Consider the following 21,199-nt stretch of genomic DNA (forward strand, 5'->3'; position numbering starts at 1 on the left):
AAAGCACAATCTCTCATCTTTCTTCAAATTGTTCTTTAACTAATATATATCATTAAAAATCAGCTTCTTAGCTAGCAAATGAAGGACAAAAATCTCTACTCCATATCCTTTAAGCAATCATGCATTTAATCCCCTAGAATGTTTGCGTAATTTCACATTGGGTGACTTTTCTGTAGCAAAGGAGATGCTCAGTCTATGAAGAAAAGCTGTGGCATACAGCTTTGGAACTTCACTTCTGAACTGTACTTAGGCCGCTGGAATAAAGATGCCTTCTTAGTATTATGGTAATCTTGGCCTTTGTGCACAGTAAAGTCAAGTGATATACCTGATATGCTGATTCTCATTTTTTTTATATGTTATGAGGATACCTACAGAGTTGTCTCTCCTGGGGAGAGTTCAGTTGTCACCCTATTTGGCCTGACATATTGCTAATTATGATATATTGTACCATGTTTCCTTGAGCTGTAAGCTTTCTGGCTTCTCAAAATGTTACTATAACACTGTGGGTATGTTTGCTAAAGTGTGAGGCTTCTCCTCGTTTAACAACGCTCAAGTTCACCTCAATTTGTGAAGTGTTTCTTGCAACACTCAAGAAAGTATGTGGAAAATTAGCACATAGGAGGCAATGTTAATAATGATATGCAAAATATGGCTGCTCTAGTTCACCAGCCTGAACCTGGAGTAATATCCCTTGGCGAGACATTGGGCTCTTGCTCTTGAATATTTCTGGAGAAATGTCACCTAGAGAAAAGATGTGAATGCTTTTTGTAAACTGGCAATGTTGTGGGGAATTTTTAGTTTTTGTGAAAATATGTTAAATGTTAATGGTCCACCTTTAGTAAATATACCCCCTGGCCTGCCAGTCTGAAGACAATGGCATCTCAAGCATTAAAGACAATTGCATTTACCAAGTATACATATATTAGTTATATGAAGAGTATTCTGCATTAATCTACCTAACTTACCCTCCACTTTAAACAAAACAGGGATTGTTTGTCCATATATTGCAATATAGTCAATCTGGCTAACTACGTCAAAGTCATATTAAGTTGAGCCTGTTAAGCATTTATAGAAAACTGGGGAAGGGCACAAAGAAATACACTTTTTATAAAAAATTTCAAACAAAAAAAAGAGACTAAAAATTAAGGTCTAGTGGGCCTTCAAGATGAGAAGATAAACTATGTTGAATACATCCAGTCAAACTAAATCTTATAGGAAATCATTAATGATCCCTTGAGCCTTTTGTCAGCTCAACCCTGCCAGGATCAAGCATTCCTCCCAACATAGAAGAGACTCAATAGACTTTGTTACTTACTTGTCTGCGAATGCTGCATAAATGCATTAATGGGTGGATCCAGCAGGCCGTGTTTTCTGTCCAGACAAACCAGCACTTCACTTCTAGTGAGACTGTGGTGCAGTCTATCAAAATTAGTCTATAAAAGTTAGAAACATACACAATGCTGAAAGAGTAATAAATGGCTAGACCACATTGTTACATGTATTATTGCAAAGCAGCGCAATAGTTTTTCTCAGAGGGCTTGTTCTCATGCTTACATTTAAAAGTTGTCATACACACGCCCATCTCATACTCTCTCCAAACTGAATAGACGAGATCACACAACAGGCAACAAACAACATGGTTGCCTTTCTTTTGTAATGACAATTTGTGCAGTACAAATGATTGGAACATCAACTCCACTATCCCTACCCCTCTTACCCCCCCCCCCGTTGTTTATTGATCTACAGTATTGCATTTCTGAAAAAGATCTAAAGTCAAATTTTTTATATATTTGTATATATATATATATATATATATATATATAAACATTTTTTTTTAAATAAAACAATCAGGAAGTGAAGGTTATCTTCAGCTTCCTCATTTACCAATACACCAGCTGTGTTTTGTACAATTTTATTTGTACATGCATGGCCATCTTAAGATATTTGTAGACAGAAATCTTACATTTCATTTGTGTGCGTAGGCCACCTTTAGAATGCTTGTACATGGATACCTTGCAGTTCCCATTAAGAATGCAATTGAATGAAAAAATGGTGTGCATTGTAACCCCCTCTATGAAAATCTGTAGAACATATCCTTGATAAAGTTTAACTTAAATTTAAACTTTGCATTCTTCTAACATCTTTAGCTTGGAAATACCTTTCTAAAATCCAGTCCAACAAGAGAAAACATCATCCACCTTCTAATGTATTATGTTAGATAACTTTTTACTTTTACTTGTTTTGCATGTTCATGTGAACAGTAAGGGGCACATTTACCAAGGGTCGAATATCGAGGGTTAATTAACCCTCGATATTCGACCCTCGAAGTAAAATCCTTCGACTTCGAATATCGAAGTCAAAGGATTTACCTCAAATACTTCGATCAAAGGAAAAATCGTTCGATCGAATGATTAAATCCATCAATCAAAGGATTTTCCTTCGATCAAAAAAAGCTTAGAAAATTTATGGGGAAAGTCCCCATAGGCTAACATTGTAGCTCGGTAGGTTTAAAGTGCCGAAGTAGGTAGTCAAAGTTTTTTTTAAAGAGACAGTTCTTCGACTATTGAATGGTTGAATAGTCGAACGATTTTTAGTTTGAATCAAAGTCGTAGTCGAAGGTCGTAGTAGCCTATTCAATGGTCAGACACAGACCACTTCTCCAAGTGGATGGGTAAGCTGACTATGATCTATTTTGCGGCAGATTGCAACTTCATTCCACCAGATCTGATCTATCAATATTAAAACCTTCACTGTAAAGTGCATCTTGTGTCCTAAAGGTGCACTATTGGTAAAACACAATGGCATTTTCATCAGAAAACACTTTCCCCTAATTCTTATGAATTGAATGTACTATTTTCAACATACCTATGGGTATCTCACACAACACCCATCCGCAGCCCATAATCCATTACACATGTTATAGTCGAGAATGATAAATATGTGGTTTTCAGCCATTTTATATAATTTACATTAATCATATTTCAAAATTGTAATTATTAATAATCATTTATTTTTAAATCGACGTTAATGATGATTTATAAATGGCAAGGATACAGTCCAATTTCAGAGAGTAATTGACCAAAAAATTATATAATACAAAGTGCAGTCCATACAGATTCAGTCAGTGTATAAAGTCTGAAAAACAGCAGGTGGCAATACAGAGAGAAGCTGCCTGAAACATTTGGAATCAATATAAAATACATTTTATGCTTTGGGAATTTATATACAAATACAGGCCCCAATGCAAATCTTATGGTTAGATGGAAAATGTCTTACATTATTTAGAGATGAAGTCCTGCTGCAATCCGTTGTGCACTTTTGGGGCTCAAATTCAGCCTGTGTAAACATTTAGAGGCTCATTTATCAAAGGTCGAATTTAGAACTTATGTGAATTTTATTAAATTTGAATATACATATATTCATACATACATATATAATTTGACTGGGAGGTTATCTAAGAAAAAAATAGAATGCCTAATATTCGATCGAATGGTTCTGACCCGAAAATTCGAATCATATTCAATTCGTATTCAATTCATATTCAAAACCTACGAATTTAGTTTTTCTCCCGAAAAAAAAACTTGAAAGTCAGGAAGGTTATTAACATCTCCAAATGGCCTCTGCCATTGACTTGTACATGAATTCGGCAGGTTTTAGGTGGCGAATATTCTAATTAGGACTGTTTCCATGGTTGAGGTATGATAAATCTCACTTTCAAATTTACATTCGAATAGGGGGATTAAAATTTGATTTTACTATTTGACCCTTGATAAATCTGCTCCTTACAGTCGGTGCAAATCTCTGAGACAGCAGTTGAAAAAAATGATCAAATTGATGCAAATTTAGACATGCATCAATGCTACTCACAAGGGTACTTGCATCCATACATGCCTCCTAGTGACTTGCAGTAACCACAGAGCTTCATATTGCCTTGATGAATTACTGTGCAGTTGAACACATGGACACAGGGGAACCATTACTAGGGTATTACTTGTAGCCTTGAACATGCTTGAGCCATAGCTGCAACAGACTTGTGCTAAATGAATTGGATAATAATGCAATTAATGATGTTGCATACATAGGCATTGCACTGCGACCTGCACACAGTTTGGCAAAACAGATGCTAATTGGTGTGCCAATGGATTTAACATTGTGGGTGCCTCTAATGATGTTGGCATTATAGGGAAAATGCTTACTCGTCTGGGAAAAAAAAAAAAAATATATATATATATATATATATATATATATATATATTCGCAAAAACAGCGACACTCACAGGATTTTCTTTAAAGTTGAAAATATAAGTTTATTCCACTCAACGTTTCGATCCCTCACAGGGATCTTCGTCAGGTTTTTGTAATCTCCTGACGAAGATCCCTGTGAGGGATCGAAACGTTGAGTGGAATAAACTTATATTTTCAACTTTAAAGAAAATCCTGTGAGTGTCGCTGTTTTTGCGAATATCCTATTTTGTTGGCTGGCACCCAGGCTGTCACGAAGTCAACGGTGTGCACCTTTGGACGTGGTATATATATATATATATATATATATATATATATATATATATATATATATATATATATAATTTTGGGGTATTTTGCATCAAATTTTAGAAGTTGTTCTCTGTTAATAAATGAGTACTTATACAGTATATAAATATTATTTTGTGAAGGCATATGTTGTGATTGTGTTGCAGTGTAGCTTGAACAGTTAATCCTATACTTGTGCTTGGGAATATAAAGCATGGCACTTTGTATACTTGACAATATTTTCTTAGCTTTATTAAACAATATGGCCTTTAACAAGTAACCACAGACATCTGGCATGATTGGGAAACATTTTGTTTCTTAAGAAACACAAATTGTATTACTGGGCAACATCTAAAGGTGCCATCTGTATTAAGGTTGAAGCAATACTTCTAATAAAATCTCCAAAATGTTTTGCTGCGGGCTTCTTCGTACATGAAATCCATTAGCCTAGATTAGAGCAAGTGTTTGCGTGATACTGTATGTGTGAGATGTTCAAAGGCAATCTCAAATTAGGTATAATACTGTAAATATTCATTCCAGCGTGCCTTTGTATTTGTGGAAATCTGCTCATTGGCAGCACTGAAACTGGATGCTCTGCACACCTTGAGGCTGCTCCACTATGAGACCGCATATTGAAAGGATGTCTATGAGAACGGAAGCTCAGCTGTTTTGGCAATTGGCATTGGTCATGTTTTGGAGCTTATGCTGCAGGCTATTACTCCAGATGGAGAAAGTTCTGAAACATTAGTGAACCAGTGGTAAACATGAAAATCCTGTCTTAAATCTCCCATAACACTTGGATGGGAAGTTTTATAAAGAAATACGTTTTTTGTAAAATATACAAAAATGTATAAAAAATATGAATATAGAAGCTACGCTTAAGCAATGATAATAATAATGATAGTAAAACAAACACCATATATTAGTCATTATTGTCTATTGCTTATTTTTATGTTCTATATGTCTCCTTTAACAGTGAAAATTGGGGTTTTGCCAGTGGCATATATTTTCCTGACAACAAAAGTTTAAATGGAGCCAGTGATATTATTAGAATTTGTCCATGCATTTTGCTTTGCCAGAGAAAAACAAGATTTTTTTTTTGCACTGGAGAAAGCAAATAAAAAAAACATTAAGATTAAACTTCCTCTGTGCATTATGCTGTTTTTTTCTGCTTTGTTTTCCTGCTGGGAAAAAAGCACCAGTTGACTCATTTGGAGATTTTTTTGCAATATTTTGGTAAAATTTAGCTTATTTGTTGTTTCAGTCATTATTAGTAACACAATGTGTAATGCTACACTATTTTGTTATCGCCACACTAATTTCTTACAAGTAGTACAGATCTTTTATGTAGACCCAGAATGCCCCTTAGTTCTTTTGCATAGATAATTTCTCCCTGAGGGCTGGCCGGGGGCCACTGCGAGGTGCAGAGTCAGCAGGTGCATGCCAGCCCTATCCTTACTGCATGCCATAGGGCCCTTTCCAGACAGCATTGGCCACCCTTCCTTAACTTGCATGTTCCTATGTGCTTTCACTCTTCCACCCCTTAAAGGACAAGGAAAGTTATCTGACTAAACTAAAACTAAAGAAGTCGGCTAGAAATGTTGTACATTATGTTTTGTGTTTCTGTACCCACCCAAGGCAACCAACTTAGCAGGGAAGATCTGTGTCTCCAAAGATGCCCCAGTAGCTCCCCATCTTTTTTTACTGCAGATTCACTGCACATGCTCTGTGCTGCTGTCAATTACTGAGCTTAGGGACCAACTCACAATATACAGTACACATCAAATAGAAATGTTGCAGTATAAGGCTGATTAGTAATTAATGCAGATAATTACTACATGGTAGCACAGAAACCAGTGCAACTAGCATCCGAATTTAATAATCAGCCCTTTAGCATCAGATTATATTACAAACAAAACCTAATTTTCTGCTTGATAATTTGCAACAACCGCTAAGCTTAGCTTCTCAACAGCTGCTCAGAGCCCAATGAGCATGTGAGTGTCACAGACACTTTCCAAGATGGTGACCCCCTGTGACAAGTTTGAAGTCCTGGATCATTGCTGCTGTTGAGAAGCTGAAAATGTAGGCTGGTTCAGTATATAAAACATGGCATTTTTAGCCATATTCATTTTTAGGGGTTAGTTCTCCTTTAAATACTGCTGGATGCAGGCTTTGGAGCAGCTGAAGGGCATTGTGCTCCAGAATGGAGTCCAGAGACCTGTGGTAGTTCAAGTAGAAAGTAAGACAGCGAACGGCCCAATTTTAACTTTGCACGCTAGGTCCCAGGTCATAATCAAGTATGTTTGTGTTTTGATATGGCTTATATGTGCACTGTGATGGCTTAATAACCCAAGCAGACATAGGTGATGAGTATCACCTCAAATGTTGTGGGCCGGCACCATTCCCACCACCTTTGATAAAAGAATGGGCAGAAGTTTATCCTTCCAGTCCAGAACGTCACATATAGCTTAAACCTATTTATAAGGTGTGGGTGGGATGTTGGTATTTTGGTGGCGCCAGTCATGTCTCGCTCTGCTTATTTCACTAATATAGTCTTAACTCCTTCCAGTAAAATTCTTTGCCTATTGCTGATCATGGAGGGTTGCAGTTTAGCTACATCTGTAATGCTACAGGATGTGTTTCCCTACACATAAACTATATTGTGTTAAAAACAGCCTCTTCTATGGACTTTTGTGTTACATGTAGGGCTTGGTTATGTTGAATTTTTCCATAAAAAATGATGGGGCCAAACCTAAGGAATTGTGCTCCAGTGACTTTATCAATCAAGTAAATCTCAGTGTGTCCAGGTTGATATTTACAATGTAAACAATAGAAGCCATTTTACACTGGATTACATAGTTACAAGGTATTTATTAATTGCTTTTTTTAACCCGGTGGTTTTCTATCTTTTAACTTTCAGGAGCGATTAGAAACTGTTCAGAAAAATGCTGTAAGGAATCTTGCTGTCTCTGAACAAAATGGTGTACAAGAGAAGCTGAAAGGTAATGTAAAGTATAAAGCCCTGATTTCTGACATTATCAGTAAGTCTTTATTTGAGCAATTACACTGTGTAATGTAACAGACACTTTTACTGCAGCAGGAAACAACTGCCTGGTGACATATTTACCAAACATCCTTCTCTACTGATTCCCATACAAGACCTATAATATGAAGAGTTTTTGGCCTTTAAGAGGTGTGTGGGTACATGTGTTTTGGATCAGATATATTGGCATGTAGGGGTAAGTCATTTTATTGTTGGAATTTGGCTACACAGGAACCAGGAAGTTTCTGTGACAAGTTTCTGTGGCTTTTCCAAGCCATTGATCACTTACATATTACAGATTTACTGATTTATGAGACATAACAGACCAGCTGCAAAAATGTACTTGCACACCTGTCAAAACTATTGCTTGAGAGTCTTATACAAGTATGGAATACATTATTCTGAAAAACCATTATCCAAAAAGCTCCCAATTATAGGAAGGCCATCGCCCATAGACTCAATTATAATCAAATCATTTTAAAAAGTATTTCCTTTTTCTTTTTAATAACAAAACAATACCTTGCAAATTTTTCGGCGAAGCGAAACGGCGCAAATTCGCCCATCACTACTCATTTGTAATGTCTTGGTTTATATGACAAGAATGATTTTTGTGAGTATCTCTGGGCTACATTGTCAGTACATGTGCCATATGGAGAAATTATTGTTTTTGATATCCTACTTCTGTATCTGACCCTGCCAGAACACTTTGATAAATGTATTATTTTGAGTCCTTTATGTAACACTTATTTTCTTCTTGTTTGTTTGAGGCCGATAATGGGCTTTTTTGATGCTGTTGACACTCCACCGATAAAATAGTTTTTTTTAATTTAACATTTCTAAGAGTTCTCAAATATGAATGTGTTTTTCTTTTTTCTGTATAATTATTAATTAATAAGTGAATTAATGACTTAAGGCATAATTTGTAAAACATCAACATATACCAATATAAATTCAAATTGTGGAACAGAAGGACAAAGTCGCAGGTTTAACTGCTATAGTGCAAATTTAATGGTCCACACGACATGTTTCGGGCACATCTGCCCTTTTTCAAGTGTGCAACACAAGTGAAATACAAAGTATAAATAACCACACTGAGGTATGCAGACACCCCCCCCCCACCTCCTGGTTAGCTAATAACAATTAAATAGTAACAGGTGTTCAGTTTGAACACATTATTGCCAAAGTTCAACGCAGATTTTGAATACTACTTTAATCGTTAGTCTCTACTAAGGATAAGACGTATAAATTGTTTCTAGTTGCATTAAGTTGTATTTATTATACATTTAGCAGGGCTAGCTTAAACCTTAAATGTGACGTGTAACATATGCTATAGTGTGAATAGGCCCACTTGGGCAGTCTTCACACTTAATCTTTTTCTAGTGTTTTAATGATATGTGCAATATGTATTTATTTGTGAATATCAATTTTTATATCAAATATTTTAATATCCCCAGGTATTTATTGGGACTTTCACTGTTTATCCTGCACACTGCATTTAACTACGTTGAACTTTGGCAATAATGTATCCAAACTGAACACCTGTTACTATTTAATTGTTATTAGCTATCCAGGAGGTGTTTGTGTGTGTGTGGGGGGGGTGTCTACATACCTCAGTGTGGTTATTTATACTTTGTATTTCACTTGTGTTGCACACTTGAAAAAGGGCAGATGTGCCCGAAACATGTCGTGTGGACCATTAAATTTGCACTATAGCAGTTAAACCTGCGACTTTGTCCTTCTGTTCTACAATTTGAATTTATATTGATTTATTGGGTGCCTGGACGGAGCACTATTGGGACAGCAATAGGACCTGCTGCAACTTGCTGTGTGTATAAACCTTACTATTGAATCAACATATACCAGTGATATTGGAGGCTTCAGAGGCAGGAGAACAAATGGTGAAACTGGTTTTAATACAACTATTAAAATTAATACTAGCCAAATTAGGATAGTAGGAGTATGACTTTGGACAGACTGCAGTAGAATTAAAGTTGAATCTCTTGAATCCCATTTAAATGCCAACACTGTATGTAGAGAAGCAGCCACTTCTAAATCAGCTTCTATGTGCAGGTCAAGATCAACAAGACTCAGGTGAATCACATTTGTGCTGCTAGTGTTCTACAGTCTGCCACCAAACAAAAACCTAATGCTTCTGTGGCCCTAACTCACCAATGTTAAAAATAAATTACCACTATTAAGAAAAAAAGCGATTACACAAATCATAAATGCCTTTCATAGTGAATTGCTTGTTTTTCAGCAGCAGTTGAATATACCGAACATGAAAGTTAAAAATCTTTACAGAATAATAGTAAAAGCACATTAAATATATCTAAATTGCTGCAAGAAAGTAATATAAATACTGAAACAAATAATAAAGATATGATGCACTTCTGGAGAAAGCTTACAGAAAATATTTACTCCACTTATGTTCTACCTGTTATGTGTGACCAAGGTATAAGAGTGTTTATTATCTATAGATCCTTGACATGAAGTGAGAGTTACTTAATTCATCAGAGATGTTGTTTTATGCATCTGATGTTCTTATAGAACTCCAGTGCTCTGTAACTGTTCATAGTTTTTATGGTGCAGAGACTTTTCCTGAGAAATCTCTTAAATTCAAAGTTAAAGTTTAGTTGTGAGTTTGGCCTTAAATGTGGGGCTTATAACAGCTCAGGAAAGCAATTTGCAAAGTAAATGGACGGCAGTTCAGTGGAGGACTGTACAAGCTCACAAATCTCTATGTTCACCTGCTTTCTCAAAAAGGTTTGAGATAGGTTCAAATAATGAGGCGAAAACAAACAAATCTGTATTCATTAAAAGGGTATACGATACCCTTTATATCCTAAGACTCACAGTCTTCCTCAGAACTCAATACCAACTAACTCAAATATTTCCTCGAGAAGCTACAGCTGTGGTTGTCTGGAAGATAGCAGAGCCATTTTTGGTGAATCATCTAAATACCTGCCTTACATTATTATACACTCTTCATGTTTTTATGCTTTTCTTAGGTACCTGGAAATAGTGCCATATAATAACACACTCATGGCATGCCACCCTCTAAAATATCTCGGTCACAAATAGGCTGAGGGGTTACTTTTCAGGTAAGTTTAGATTGTAGAAAAGAACTGCAGTAGACAGGTAGCTGAACACATTCATATTGATCAAGACCGACTTGCCTAACCTCACTCTAGCAATCAGAAGTGCAAAGTAAATAGAAACATTGGCAACATCTCTCTTTACACATACATGTGATAGTCTCATGCATAAAGAGTAGATAGAGCATTGCTGTTTGGCTGATTGCTTGTAATCATTGTTCCCAAGTCAGCAGTAGGGCCATAAGAAATACAAATAGCTTATACTGACAAGGCAAAGTCAAGATTAAACATGAACTATTACAGTGGCCTGACTCATAACATCACATAGAGCAGTGATGCCATCCCTGTAAAATCATTTTTGAAATGGAACTTTTAGCAGTTCACAAAAGTCGAATGAAATAACAAAACAAACAAAAACGCAACATTTTGAAGAGAAAACAGAAATTGAATCCTAGAGTAACCACTGGAGAACCGCTTGTATCCTGGAGCCCCCAAGTCTGCAGCTCAACCATTAGATTACACTGCTTTGCCAATTTGCTATCTTGGAAACCAGATGAAATGATTTTACTAATAACAATAATCAAACTGGATTACTTGTGTTTGGCAAGTGCAATTTGAAATTGATTGGAAATTAGAGCTTTGTCAGTTGAGATCAAAATTAACAATTTAACCTCAAATACCATTAGTATGTTTGAAAAGTGAGGCAAACCAGTGAAATAAACTGGCAGGGTGTCCTTGCTGCTTGGCTGTCACTGGCCCTGGTGCCTTTGTTAAGAGAGAGCTCTCCAAATTATGTAGTAAGACTTTATACTCTTACTAGATAATCAGACTTTATAAGCACAGACCATGAAAAGCAACGTTGCAGGCCTGCACTGGCTGTTTTTCAAGCCCTTGTAGAAATCAGCAGCTCATTGGAATGTATAAAACTGCAGTTATGATCCAGGTGGCAATTCCAGCGATTAGAATGATATCTATTTAATGTAGAAACCCTAATGTATCTGGGCATACATTCGATGAACAATAGAGCATTCAATTCATAGAGGGACTATTATATTTTTGCCTGCTTTATTATGCTTAGCACAAGAAAATGTGGATTTGATTTGTCATGCTTTGTGGGCCAGTCCCCACAGCATCAATAGTTTCTTGCAAGAAATAGGCGATAGTATAAGTGCAATACAGAAGGTTGTGGCCAGCCTGGCTGTGGGTGTCCAGTGTGATCCAATCTTTAGTCTGAGCCTGATTTGTCCCAGCATGTGCATAGACAAATTGGGCAGAGATCTGCTTATTTATCAACCCCTCAGTCAAATTGTAAAGTGTATGGCCAGCTTCAGCTGATAGCACCCCCCCCCCCTTCACTGAACATGAGGTGCTTCTGGTGCAACTTCAGAGGCACAGATCACTGCTAAAAGGGCTTTGGTTGCTATAGGCTAGCAAAGATTCCTAAAAGACAATGGGGCTCATTTATCAACACTGGGCAAATTTGCCCATGGGCAGTTACCTATAGCAACCAATCAGCTATTAGCTTTTAAAAGCCAGCTGTAAGTAGAACAATGAATGCAGCAATCTGATTGGTTGCCATGGGTTACTGCCCATGGGCAAATTTGCCCAGTGTTGATAAATGACCCCCAATGTGTATAATTTCCAGCCAGGGGTGCTGCGTGTTAAGAAATTTGGTCCTCAGGTTACCAGGGGCTGCAAAAAGGAGCTCATACTAACATAAAGAGCCAAAATTATCATTTTTAAATCAGAATTTTGTCTCTTCTAGTGCAGAGAGTGCAATTGCTAGTGATGCGGCCCCCCTTGATCCACTTTGGTGCTCGGAAAGTAAGCGGCGGGTATGAGGAAGGGCGGCATGTTAAAGACCGCCTCAGGCAGCAAAAAAAAACAGAAATGTCTCTGTTTCCAGCCTACTCCTTTGTTACATTTTAGTTTTCCTTTAAGTAGGATGTCTACCCATGTTGTAAAATTCTTGTCATGGAGGTACCCATCTGTAATAAACCTCTATAAAACAGAAATGTTAAATTAAAGATTTTTTTTGTATTAATGTTAATTTAACTGGATATTTATATTGGGGAAAATAAATATACACTCAACATATGATAGATACCCTTTCAGCCAACATAGAAATTACAATGTGCTACCCACCATTTAGTAGGAAAATGCTTGTTTTTCAGACTCAATTTAATTAAAAAGAGGAGACAATTTTCAGCTAGTTTAAACAATTAGCAACATTACTTTACACTAATTCCTCTATTACTTTTTGATTGAAAGTTGTTCTGCTTCTTTCTTTTCTGCCGTTTGTTTGATCACTTAAATTTGTCAGATTATTTTCCTGGGTCCCCTTGTAGTGACAAGTCTAGTGATTTAAATTGTGTTGACTTTATATGTATTGGAGTAGGTTCCGGATAAATCACAGCGAGCACTCAACTTTTATAAAATATCATTTCTATGCTTTTTTTATATTGGGGAAATGACACAATTTAGGAATATTCCATTTTTTGTTAATCCTGTGGGTGTCCTTAAAGGCAGAATCTAACATATGATCAAATAACACAAAACCAAAGCCCATCTGTGCCATATTTACTTTTGTAGAAGCTATTGGAAGGAGAAAGAACAAGATAAGCACTTGAGATTAGAAGAAACATATGTCACACTGGTAAACTCAAGAAATCTGGAATATGACTTCAAAATATGACACTTCTGTTTAAAAGCAAGCAATATAATGTATTCAGTATCTGTTTCCTTCAGAACAAAATGTCATATAATTAGAAGCTTGATCAAATCACATGGAATATGTTAACCAAAACAACACAAATAAAATGTTAATATTTATTATTTAGAAAAATATAGGGTTCTCTTAATTCAATTGCTTTATCACTTCCAACTGAAACAATTTATTATGTGGAGTTTTGCTTGGACAATATTTTATGCATTTTATATATGAAAATACCATAAACATAACTTAAAGAGCCCCAACCTTTTTTTAGCCACATTCAGATGTAAAACGTATTGGAGAGCAACACAGGCATAAAAAAAAAGTTCTAGAAAGTCCCCAGTTAAGTGCTGTGATGTATGTTTAGTATTTCCATGTGAACTGCTAGCCTGTAGGAGGCACTGTTTGTAGAACCTGAATTAGACCTCTAAACCAGTTACAGATATGGGATCTGTTATCCAGAAACTAGTTATCCAGAAAGCTCTGATTTACAGGAAGGCCATCTCCCAAGGGCTCCCTTGCGGTCTTCTTCCTGCTTTGACTGGCGTTTTTGGCGCATGTGCAGTAGGAGCATTTACCGGTACGGATCTACTGCGCATGCGCCGAATGTCACGACTTTTTGCGCAGGCGCAGTAGATCCGTACCGGATAAATGCTCCTACTGGGCATGCGCCAAAAACGCCGTTCAAAGCAGGAAGAAGACCGCTTGGGAGAAGATGGCGTCTGTGAACTCCATGGACAGGACCTGCGCAGAGGGGTGAGTAACAAGTTAGGGGCATTTGCCTGGGGGGACAGGTAGGCCAGGGGGGAGGAGGGAGGGGAGGCAACACAGGGGCGGGGGAGGGTTTTTGCGCCCTGGGAATTTCCGTCTCCTTTAAGCAAAGTGGCCTAGCAAACACAGACAAAGGTTTTTTTAATACCCTGTAGTGAATACCATTAGCTCTTAGACCTTTGTTTACAGTCAAACAGTAAGGGGCAGATTTATCAAGGGTCGAATTTCGAGGGTTAATAAACCCTCAAATTCGACCCTCAAAGTAAAATCCTTTGAATTCAAATATCGGGAAGGTCCCCATAGGCTAACATTGGACTTCGGTAGGTTTAAAGTGGCGAAGTCGAAGTTTTTTTTAAAGAGACAGTACTTCAATTATCGAATGGTTGAATAGTCGAACGGTTTTTACTTCGATTCGATCAAATTCGATGGTCGAAGTACCCAAAAAATTACTTCGAAATTCAAATATTTTTTTATTCGAATTAATCACTCGAGCTTAGTAAATCAGCCCCTAATTGTTCTTAATGATGTCCTGTATGCTTCTGCACATAATGTACAATATCTTCACACCAACCATGTCTCCTTTCTATTTCTATTTTCATTATTTAGCTACAAATGATTGAATACACTTTCACAATTTTGAGTGTCAGGTCCTGGGCCTATCACTCCACCACCTCCCTTTTTCTCTTCTCATTCATTCTCTCTAATCTGATGCTAGTCATCCCTTCTTATCATTAGTTTTAGCCTTCCTATTATTTACACTGATCAGAGTACAGTGAATTAATAAACCAAATTCAGGGGATGGATCCTTTCCTTCAAATTATTGCCAGCTTTAGCTTTATGGACAACATTATGGACACAAGCTATACATAAGCAGGCAATAACAAGAATTACATTTCATAACCAGAATTACATTTCATAAACTCTGCTAAATAAAGGCCACAAAACCTTTAAACATTCCTGACATGTGAAATGTTATTCACTATGAGAAGGATTTATATAGGGAGAGGGAATTGCTTGGGAATAATATTTTGATTGTTGATATGTGAGCGGACTCAGTGTTTATAAGGCTAATTGCTGGGACGTGCCTAATTGATGGCATCTGGTGCCCCACCAGTTTCTTCTGCAAAGATAATGAAATGCATTTAGATCTCTAAAGCCAGCAGCAGAGAGAGGGGTAACATGATCTATCCAACTGCTGTATGGCTCTATCCCCTAGATCTCAAAACATCAACCTGTAGGGACAAAAACAGCTATTGATGTTATGATTGCCTATAGCAGATATATTATGGATGTACAAAGTATGCTCAGTGTATGGGACCAGAGGTTTTTCGGATAAAGTGACTTTCCGTGAATTACATCACCATCTAAGTCTATTAAAAACTTAAATCGAAAGATCTTAATAGGATTGCTTAATCACCATCATGATTGCTCCTCTTTATTCAGTAAATGTGGTTATTTCACACTTATATTCAAGTTTCATTGATCTATTATTTGGTCTCTCTCTTGCAAGATAAGATTTTTTCCAATTGTGCAATGTTTGAGGGACTTCTTGCATGCACAGTCTGGTTTCAATAGAATTTGGCCACTTTGCAGAGTGATTTGTCTAAGTTGGAAAACTGGGCAGCAAACTGGACAATGAGGTTCAATGTTGATAAATGCAAGGTTATGCACTTTGGCAAAAATAATATAAATGCAAGTTATACACTAAATGGCAGTGTGTTGGGAGTTTCCTTAAATGAGAAGGATCTAGGGGTCTTTGTAGATAACACGTTGTCTAATTCTGGGCAGTGTCATTCTGTGGCTGTTAAAGCAAATTCATTTCTGTCTTGCATAAAAAAGGGCATTAACTCAAGGGATGAAAACATAATTATGCCTCTTTATAGGTCCCTGGTAAGGCCTCATCTGGAGTATGCAGTTCAGTTTTGGACTCCAGTCCTTAGGAGGGATATAAATGAGCTGGAGAGAGTGCAGAGACTAAGTGCAACTAAATTGGTTAGAAGACTTAAATTATGAGGGTAGACTGTCAAGGTTGGGGTTGTTTTCTCTGGAAAAAAGGCGCTTGCGAGGGGACATGATTACACTTTACAAGTACATTAGAGGACATTATAGACAAATAGCAGGGGACCTTTTTACCCATAAAGAGGATCACTGTACCAGAGGCCACCCCTTTAGACTAGAAGAAAAGAACTTTCATTTGAAGCAACGTAGAGGGTTCTTCACAGTCAGGACAGTGAGGTTGTGGAATGCACTGCCGGGTGATGTTGTGATGCTGATTCAGTTAATGCCTTTAAGAATGGCTTGGATGATTTCTTGGACAAACATAATTTCAAAGGCTTTTGTGATACTAAACTCTATAGTTAGGTGCATATTTATCAAGGGTAAATTTTCGAATTGAAAAAACTTCGAAATTCAAATTCTAAAAGACCAACCGAAATTAAGTCTTTTTTTTTGGTCGAATAGGTCAGTTTTCAATCAAATAGGTCCGTATTCAGCCAAATTTGAATCGTACGAATCGAAGGAATAGCACATTCGAATCAAACTTTTTCTTCCACCAATTGACTCCAAATAGGTTCTAGGAGGTCCCCCAATAGGCTAAAACAGCAATTCAGCAGGTTTTAGATGGGGAATGGTCAAAGTCGAATTTTTAAAGAGACAGTACATGATAAATTTAGATTTTTTTTTTTTAATTTTTTTTTATCAAATTTGAATCAAAATTCGGACTATTCCCTAATCGAAGTACAAAAAAAATAGCTTGAAATTTGAATTTTTTGAATTTGAAATACACCTCGACCTTTGCTATATCTGCCCTTTAGTATAGATATGGGTAGATATAATTTATGTGAAGGTATGGAGCGGTGTGTGTGTATGGATGCTGGGTTTTCAATTGGAGGGGTTGAACTTGATGGACTTTGTCTTTTTTCAACCCGATTTAACTATGTAACTACGTTTGCCATTTTTTTTTTTTACATCCTTCCCAGACTCACAGGCTGCAATCATCTAGGGCAAACCAAACTAAATGTCTAAGGTTTAAATAAGCAAGGTTCTTCTAAGATCCTTTCTAATGATGATCTAATCATTTGCATTTGATCTGGTGCACCTCTTTCTAATTGTAGGTATTTGAGCTACTTGTAAAATTTGCATTTGTGTTTATTGAAGTTACTACAGAATGTAAAACACTGCATGCTATTTGTTATATCTCCTTTATCTATCGGTACCTATATTGTTGAAAAGAAGGTCAAATATATTTTTCACTGTATGCTATTTTTTATCATATTAACACTGGCAAATGCAGGAAGAGCTGCAGCCACAGAAAAAGAGAGGGACACCACTTTGCAACACATTTTGAGAGCCCAAAGAGTTTCACAACTGGATACAAGGAGCAGATACAGTTAAGGGATGTGTAAAAGCCACTTAGCACTTTGCTCTGATTTTGTGAATGAACAAGGGACTAATAACCAAAGTTTTGTTTGCAGAATTTGTTATTCAGTCTACATTTTTTCCCTTTCTGTATGCAGATTCATCGAGATTTAATTATAAGAATCCAGAGAACAAAATTCCAACCCCTATCCCACCTTATCCAAAGGAGCATATAATTGCTGAATTCCCTAAACTTAGGTAAGAAATAGTTTTCTAACTATCTTTGCTTTGTTTTTACTTTCATAGTCTGAATCAGTTTAAAATAGAGCCTCAGCGTATCCAATCAAGATTTCTATGGCTAGAGTATGGCTTGCACCCAGAGAGAAGCCCCATACAAAACAGATATGCATTTTCTGGGATCTTTTCAGGAGAATATCCCTAGAGCAATTTGATCCGACTTATCTGGTGCTCTGGTTGCTCTGCTTCTGCTAAGTACTAACCCAGCTTGTTAAAACTTTATTACCTATTCTCAGCTACCTAATGCTTCTAGAGCACTGTTCACCAATATCTTAGACAGAAAACATATTTTCCCAGTTATATTTTGAGGACCAACCATGACAAGTACATTTTTGTCACACCAACATATATGCTTTAAGTCACACTATATTGACTATATTTCTTGGTCTGTCTCTTTAGATAGGTATGCAAAAATGAATTTCCTTCTGACATTCAATTGATGTTCCTAAGTATACTTTGTGATTTGTAAAATGGCTGTCATGGTATAGTAATTTTCTAAAATTGTTTCAGTGCACACAGATGTGAGTGTCATCGCCTCTCTGTATGATTTCTGTATAAATAAAATTAACTTTAACAACTTCATTTGTAACTCTAGAAGACTGCATGTGTGTGTAATTGCTTATGCATATTCAGTTATAGAAGGGAAGTAGTATTAGACCTTGCAGAAGGCCATGAATAAAAAAGTTTCTCATATTTCTTAATATTTTAATTATTTATGAAAATAGTTTATTACATAAGTATTCTCCTAATAACATTTTAAGTGGTAATATCACTATAGTCAGGGCTTGGACAGTCAGAAACAGAAGACAATCCAGGAATAACACCAGAATGTATAGAAGAAGGAAATAGGATAAAAAAGGGAATTTGTGCCAAAATTTATATATTACAGGTATGGGACCTGTTATCCATGCTCAGGATCTGGAGCTGTCCAGATAATAGATCTTTCCATAATTTGGCCCTTCAAACCTTAAGCTTACTATAAAACCATGCAAACATTAAGAGGCATATTTATTAAGGGTCGAATTTCGAATTAATGTAAGTTTTTTTTAAACTTACATGAATTCGATTTTACTCGAAATTTGATTATTTATTAAAACAATCGAATATGTAAAACTCTGGTGAATTTTTCCGACTTGAATCGAATTCGTCCAGACTCAATTTAAGTTTTTTCTCCGGAAAAAACTTGAATGTCAGGTAGGCTACAAACATCTCCAAATTGGTCAGTAATTCAGCAGGTTTTTTGGGGCGAATAGTCAAATTTGAATTCTTAAATGGCCAGAGTATGATAAATCTCAAAAAACTAATTTGGATGTTTTTAAAAAAATATGATTCGAGCTTTGATAATAACCTAGTTGAATTTGACAGTTTTTTTTATTTGATCCTTAAAGGGATACTGTCATGGGAAAAAAAAAAAATTTCAAATTGAATCAGTTAATAGTACTGCTCCAGCAGAATTTGGCACTGAAATCTATTTCTCAAAAGAGCAAACAGATTTGTTTATATTTAATTTTGAAATCTGACATGGGGCTAGACATTTTGTCAATTTCCCAGCTGCCCCATGTCATGTGACTTGTGCCTGCACTTTAGGAGAGAAATGCTTTCTGGCAGGCTGCTGTTTTTCCTTCTCAATGTAACTGAATGTGTCTCAGTGGGACATGGGTTTTACTATTGAGTGTTGTTCTTAGATCTACCAGGCAGCTGTTATCTTGTGTTAGGGAGCTGTTATCTGGTTACCTTTCCATTGTTCTTTTGTTTGGCTGCTGGGGGGGGGAGGGAGGGGGTTGATATCACTCCAACTTGCAGTACAACAGTAAAGAGTGATTGAAGTTTATCAGAGCACAAGTCACATGACTTGGGGCAGCTGGGTAATTGACAATATGTCCAGCCCCATGTCAGATTTCAAAATTGAATATAAAAAAATCTGTTTACTCTTTTGAGAAATGGATTTCAGTGCAGAATTCTGCTGGAGCAGCACTATTAACTGATTCATTTTGAAGTTTTTTTCCCATGACAGTATCCCTTTAATAAATCTGCCCCAAAATAAAGCCAATAGGCTGGTTTTGCTCCCAATAAGGATTAATTAGATTTTAGTTTGGATCAAGTACAAGGTACTGTTTTATTATTGCAGAGGAAAAGGAAATCATTTTTAAGAATTTGGATTATTTGATTATAATGGAATCTATGGGAAATTGGCTTTCTGTAATTCAGAGCTTTCTGATTAATAGGTTTCCATATGACGGACCCCATACCTGTACTAAAATTGTGTTTTTACAGATAAAACAAATTCCTCTTTTCTCTTATTTGCTCTTTTGTTTTTAATCAGATAGTATTACATTAAGAGGCAGATTTATTAAAGGTCAACTAGTAAATTTGAATTTTCAAAAAAATTTTGGTGTCAAAATTCACACATTAGTATATTAATCCCCCTATTCGAGTGGGAATTAGAATGTGAGAATTAGCACACCTCGACCATGGAAAAAGTCTTTATTTGAATATTCGCCGTACAAGTCAATGGCAGAGGTCTTTTGAGCCATTTGAAGATGTTAAAAGCCTTCCTGACTTTAAAAGATTTTTCGGAGGGAAAACTTGAATTGAATATGAATCAAATACGCATCGAATTTTCAGATCGAATATTAGATGTTTTATTATTTTTAATAACCTCCCATTCGAGTTGTGAGTACTGTATGTTCAAATTTATTAGAGTAAAAAAAAAATTCACATGGATTAGAAATTCAACCTTTGATAAATCTGCCCATAAATCTTCAAATGTTCCTACCTTTCAGTCTTTGAAGTTATGGTAAAAAGCTTGCGCTGCTTTATTAAAACCAACAGAACACATTTCCGAGAATACATTTTCCAGTCCCTCTCCAATACCTTTACTACAATTAACATTTATAGATAACATCACAACATCATTCTCTCTGCCACCTGCCTACTCTCGAGTGCCATTATACATACGGTTTATTAGTGTGCAGGCTTTATGGTGATGCCTCCATAGGTAGGAAATGAGTGTGTGTTGTTATGTCATATCTGTTTTTTTTCTTTTCCATAAATGCAACAACCTCGAACATAATTCAACATTAGGTTTTTTTTCAGTTTTCTGAACTTAAAATCCAAAAAAGGGGTGAGTGGAAATGATTTGCCTTGAGCACTTGCTTTACTGTAACTATGCGGCAACATTCAGTAACCTTACTATCGTATTATGGCTTTTAAGGAAGTGTCATGCAATGTTTACTGTCTATTCGTTGTACTTTCTTGCTTCTAAATGGTTTTATGGCCTCGTTTTATAGGAATGTAGCAGAATCTCAATCGACCGATTCACTGAACATAAAAGCATCAAGAAGCATGGACATAGGTAAGTGCTGAGCATATCCAGGGGCTAAGCAAACTTATG

At 36.4% G+C, this 21,199-nt stretch overlaps 1 protein-coding gene across 2 annotated transcripts in view; it reads left to right on the forward strand.

The window, feature by feature from the left end:
- LOC108703061 (partitioning defective 3 homolog B) overlaps positions 1-21,199 on the forward strand; it is a 407,382-nt gene that overhangs the window by 229,115 nt on the left and 157,068 nt on the right. Inside the window, exons 13-15 of one of the 2 annotated variants that reach the window (XM_018239010.2) lie at positions 7,450-7,531; positions 17,667-17,766; positions 21,096-21,160. In XM_018239010.2, the coding sequence (XP_018094499.1) occupies positions 7,450-7,531; positions 17,667-17,766; positions 21,096-21,160 (247 nt within the window). The remainder of the gene's footprint in view (positions 1-7,449; positions 7,532-17,666; positions 17,767-21,095; positions 21,161-21,199) is intronic. The other variant, XM_041579184.1, reaches the window with a different exon arrangement.

The sequence above is a fragment of the Xenopus laevis genome, chromosome 9_10S (assembly GCF_017654675.1).
Source record: "Xenopus laevis strain J_2021 chromosome 9_10S, Xenopus_laevis_v10.1, whole genome shotgun sequence".
Classification (NCBI taxonomy): Eukaryota; Metazoa; Chordata; class Amphibia; order Anura; family Pipidae; genus Xenopus; species Xenopus laevis.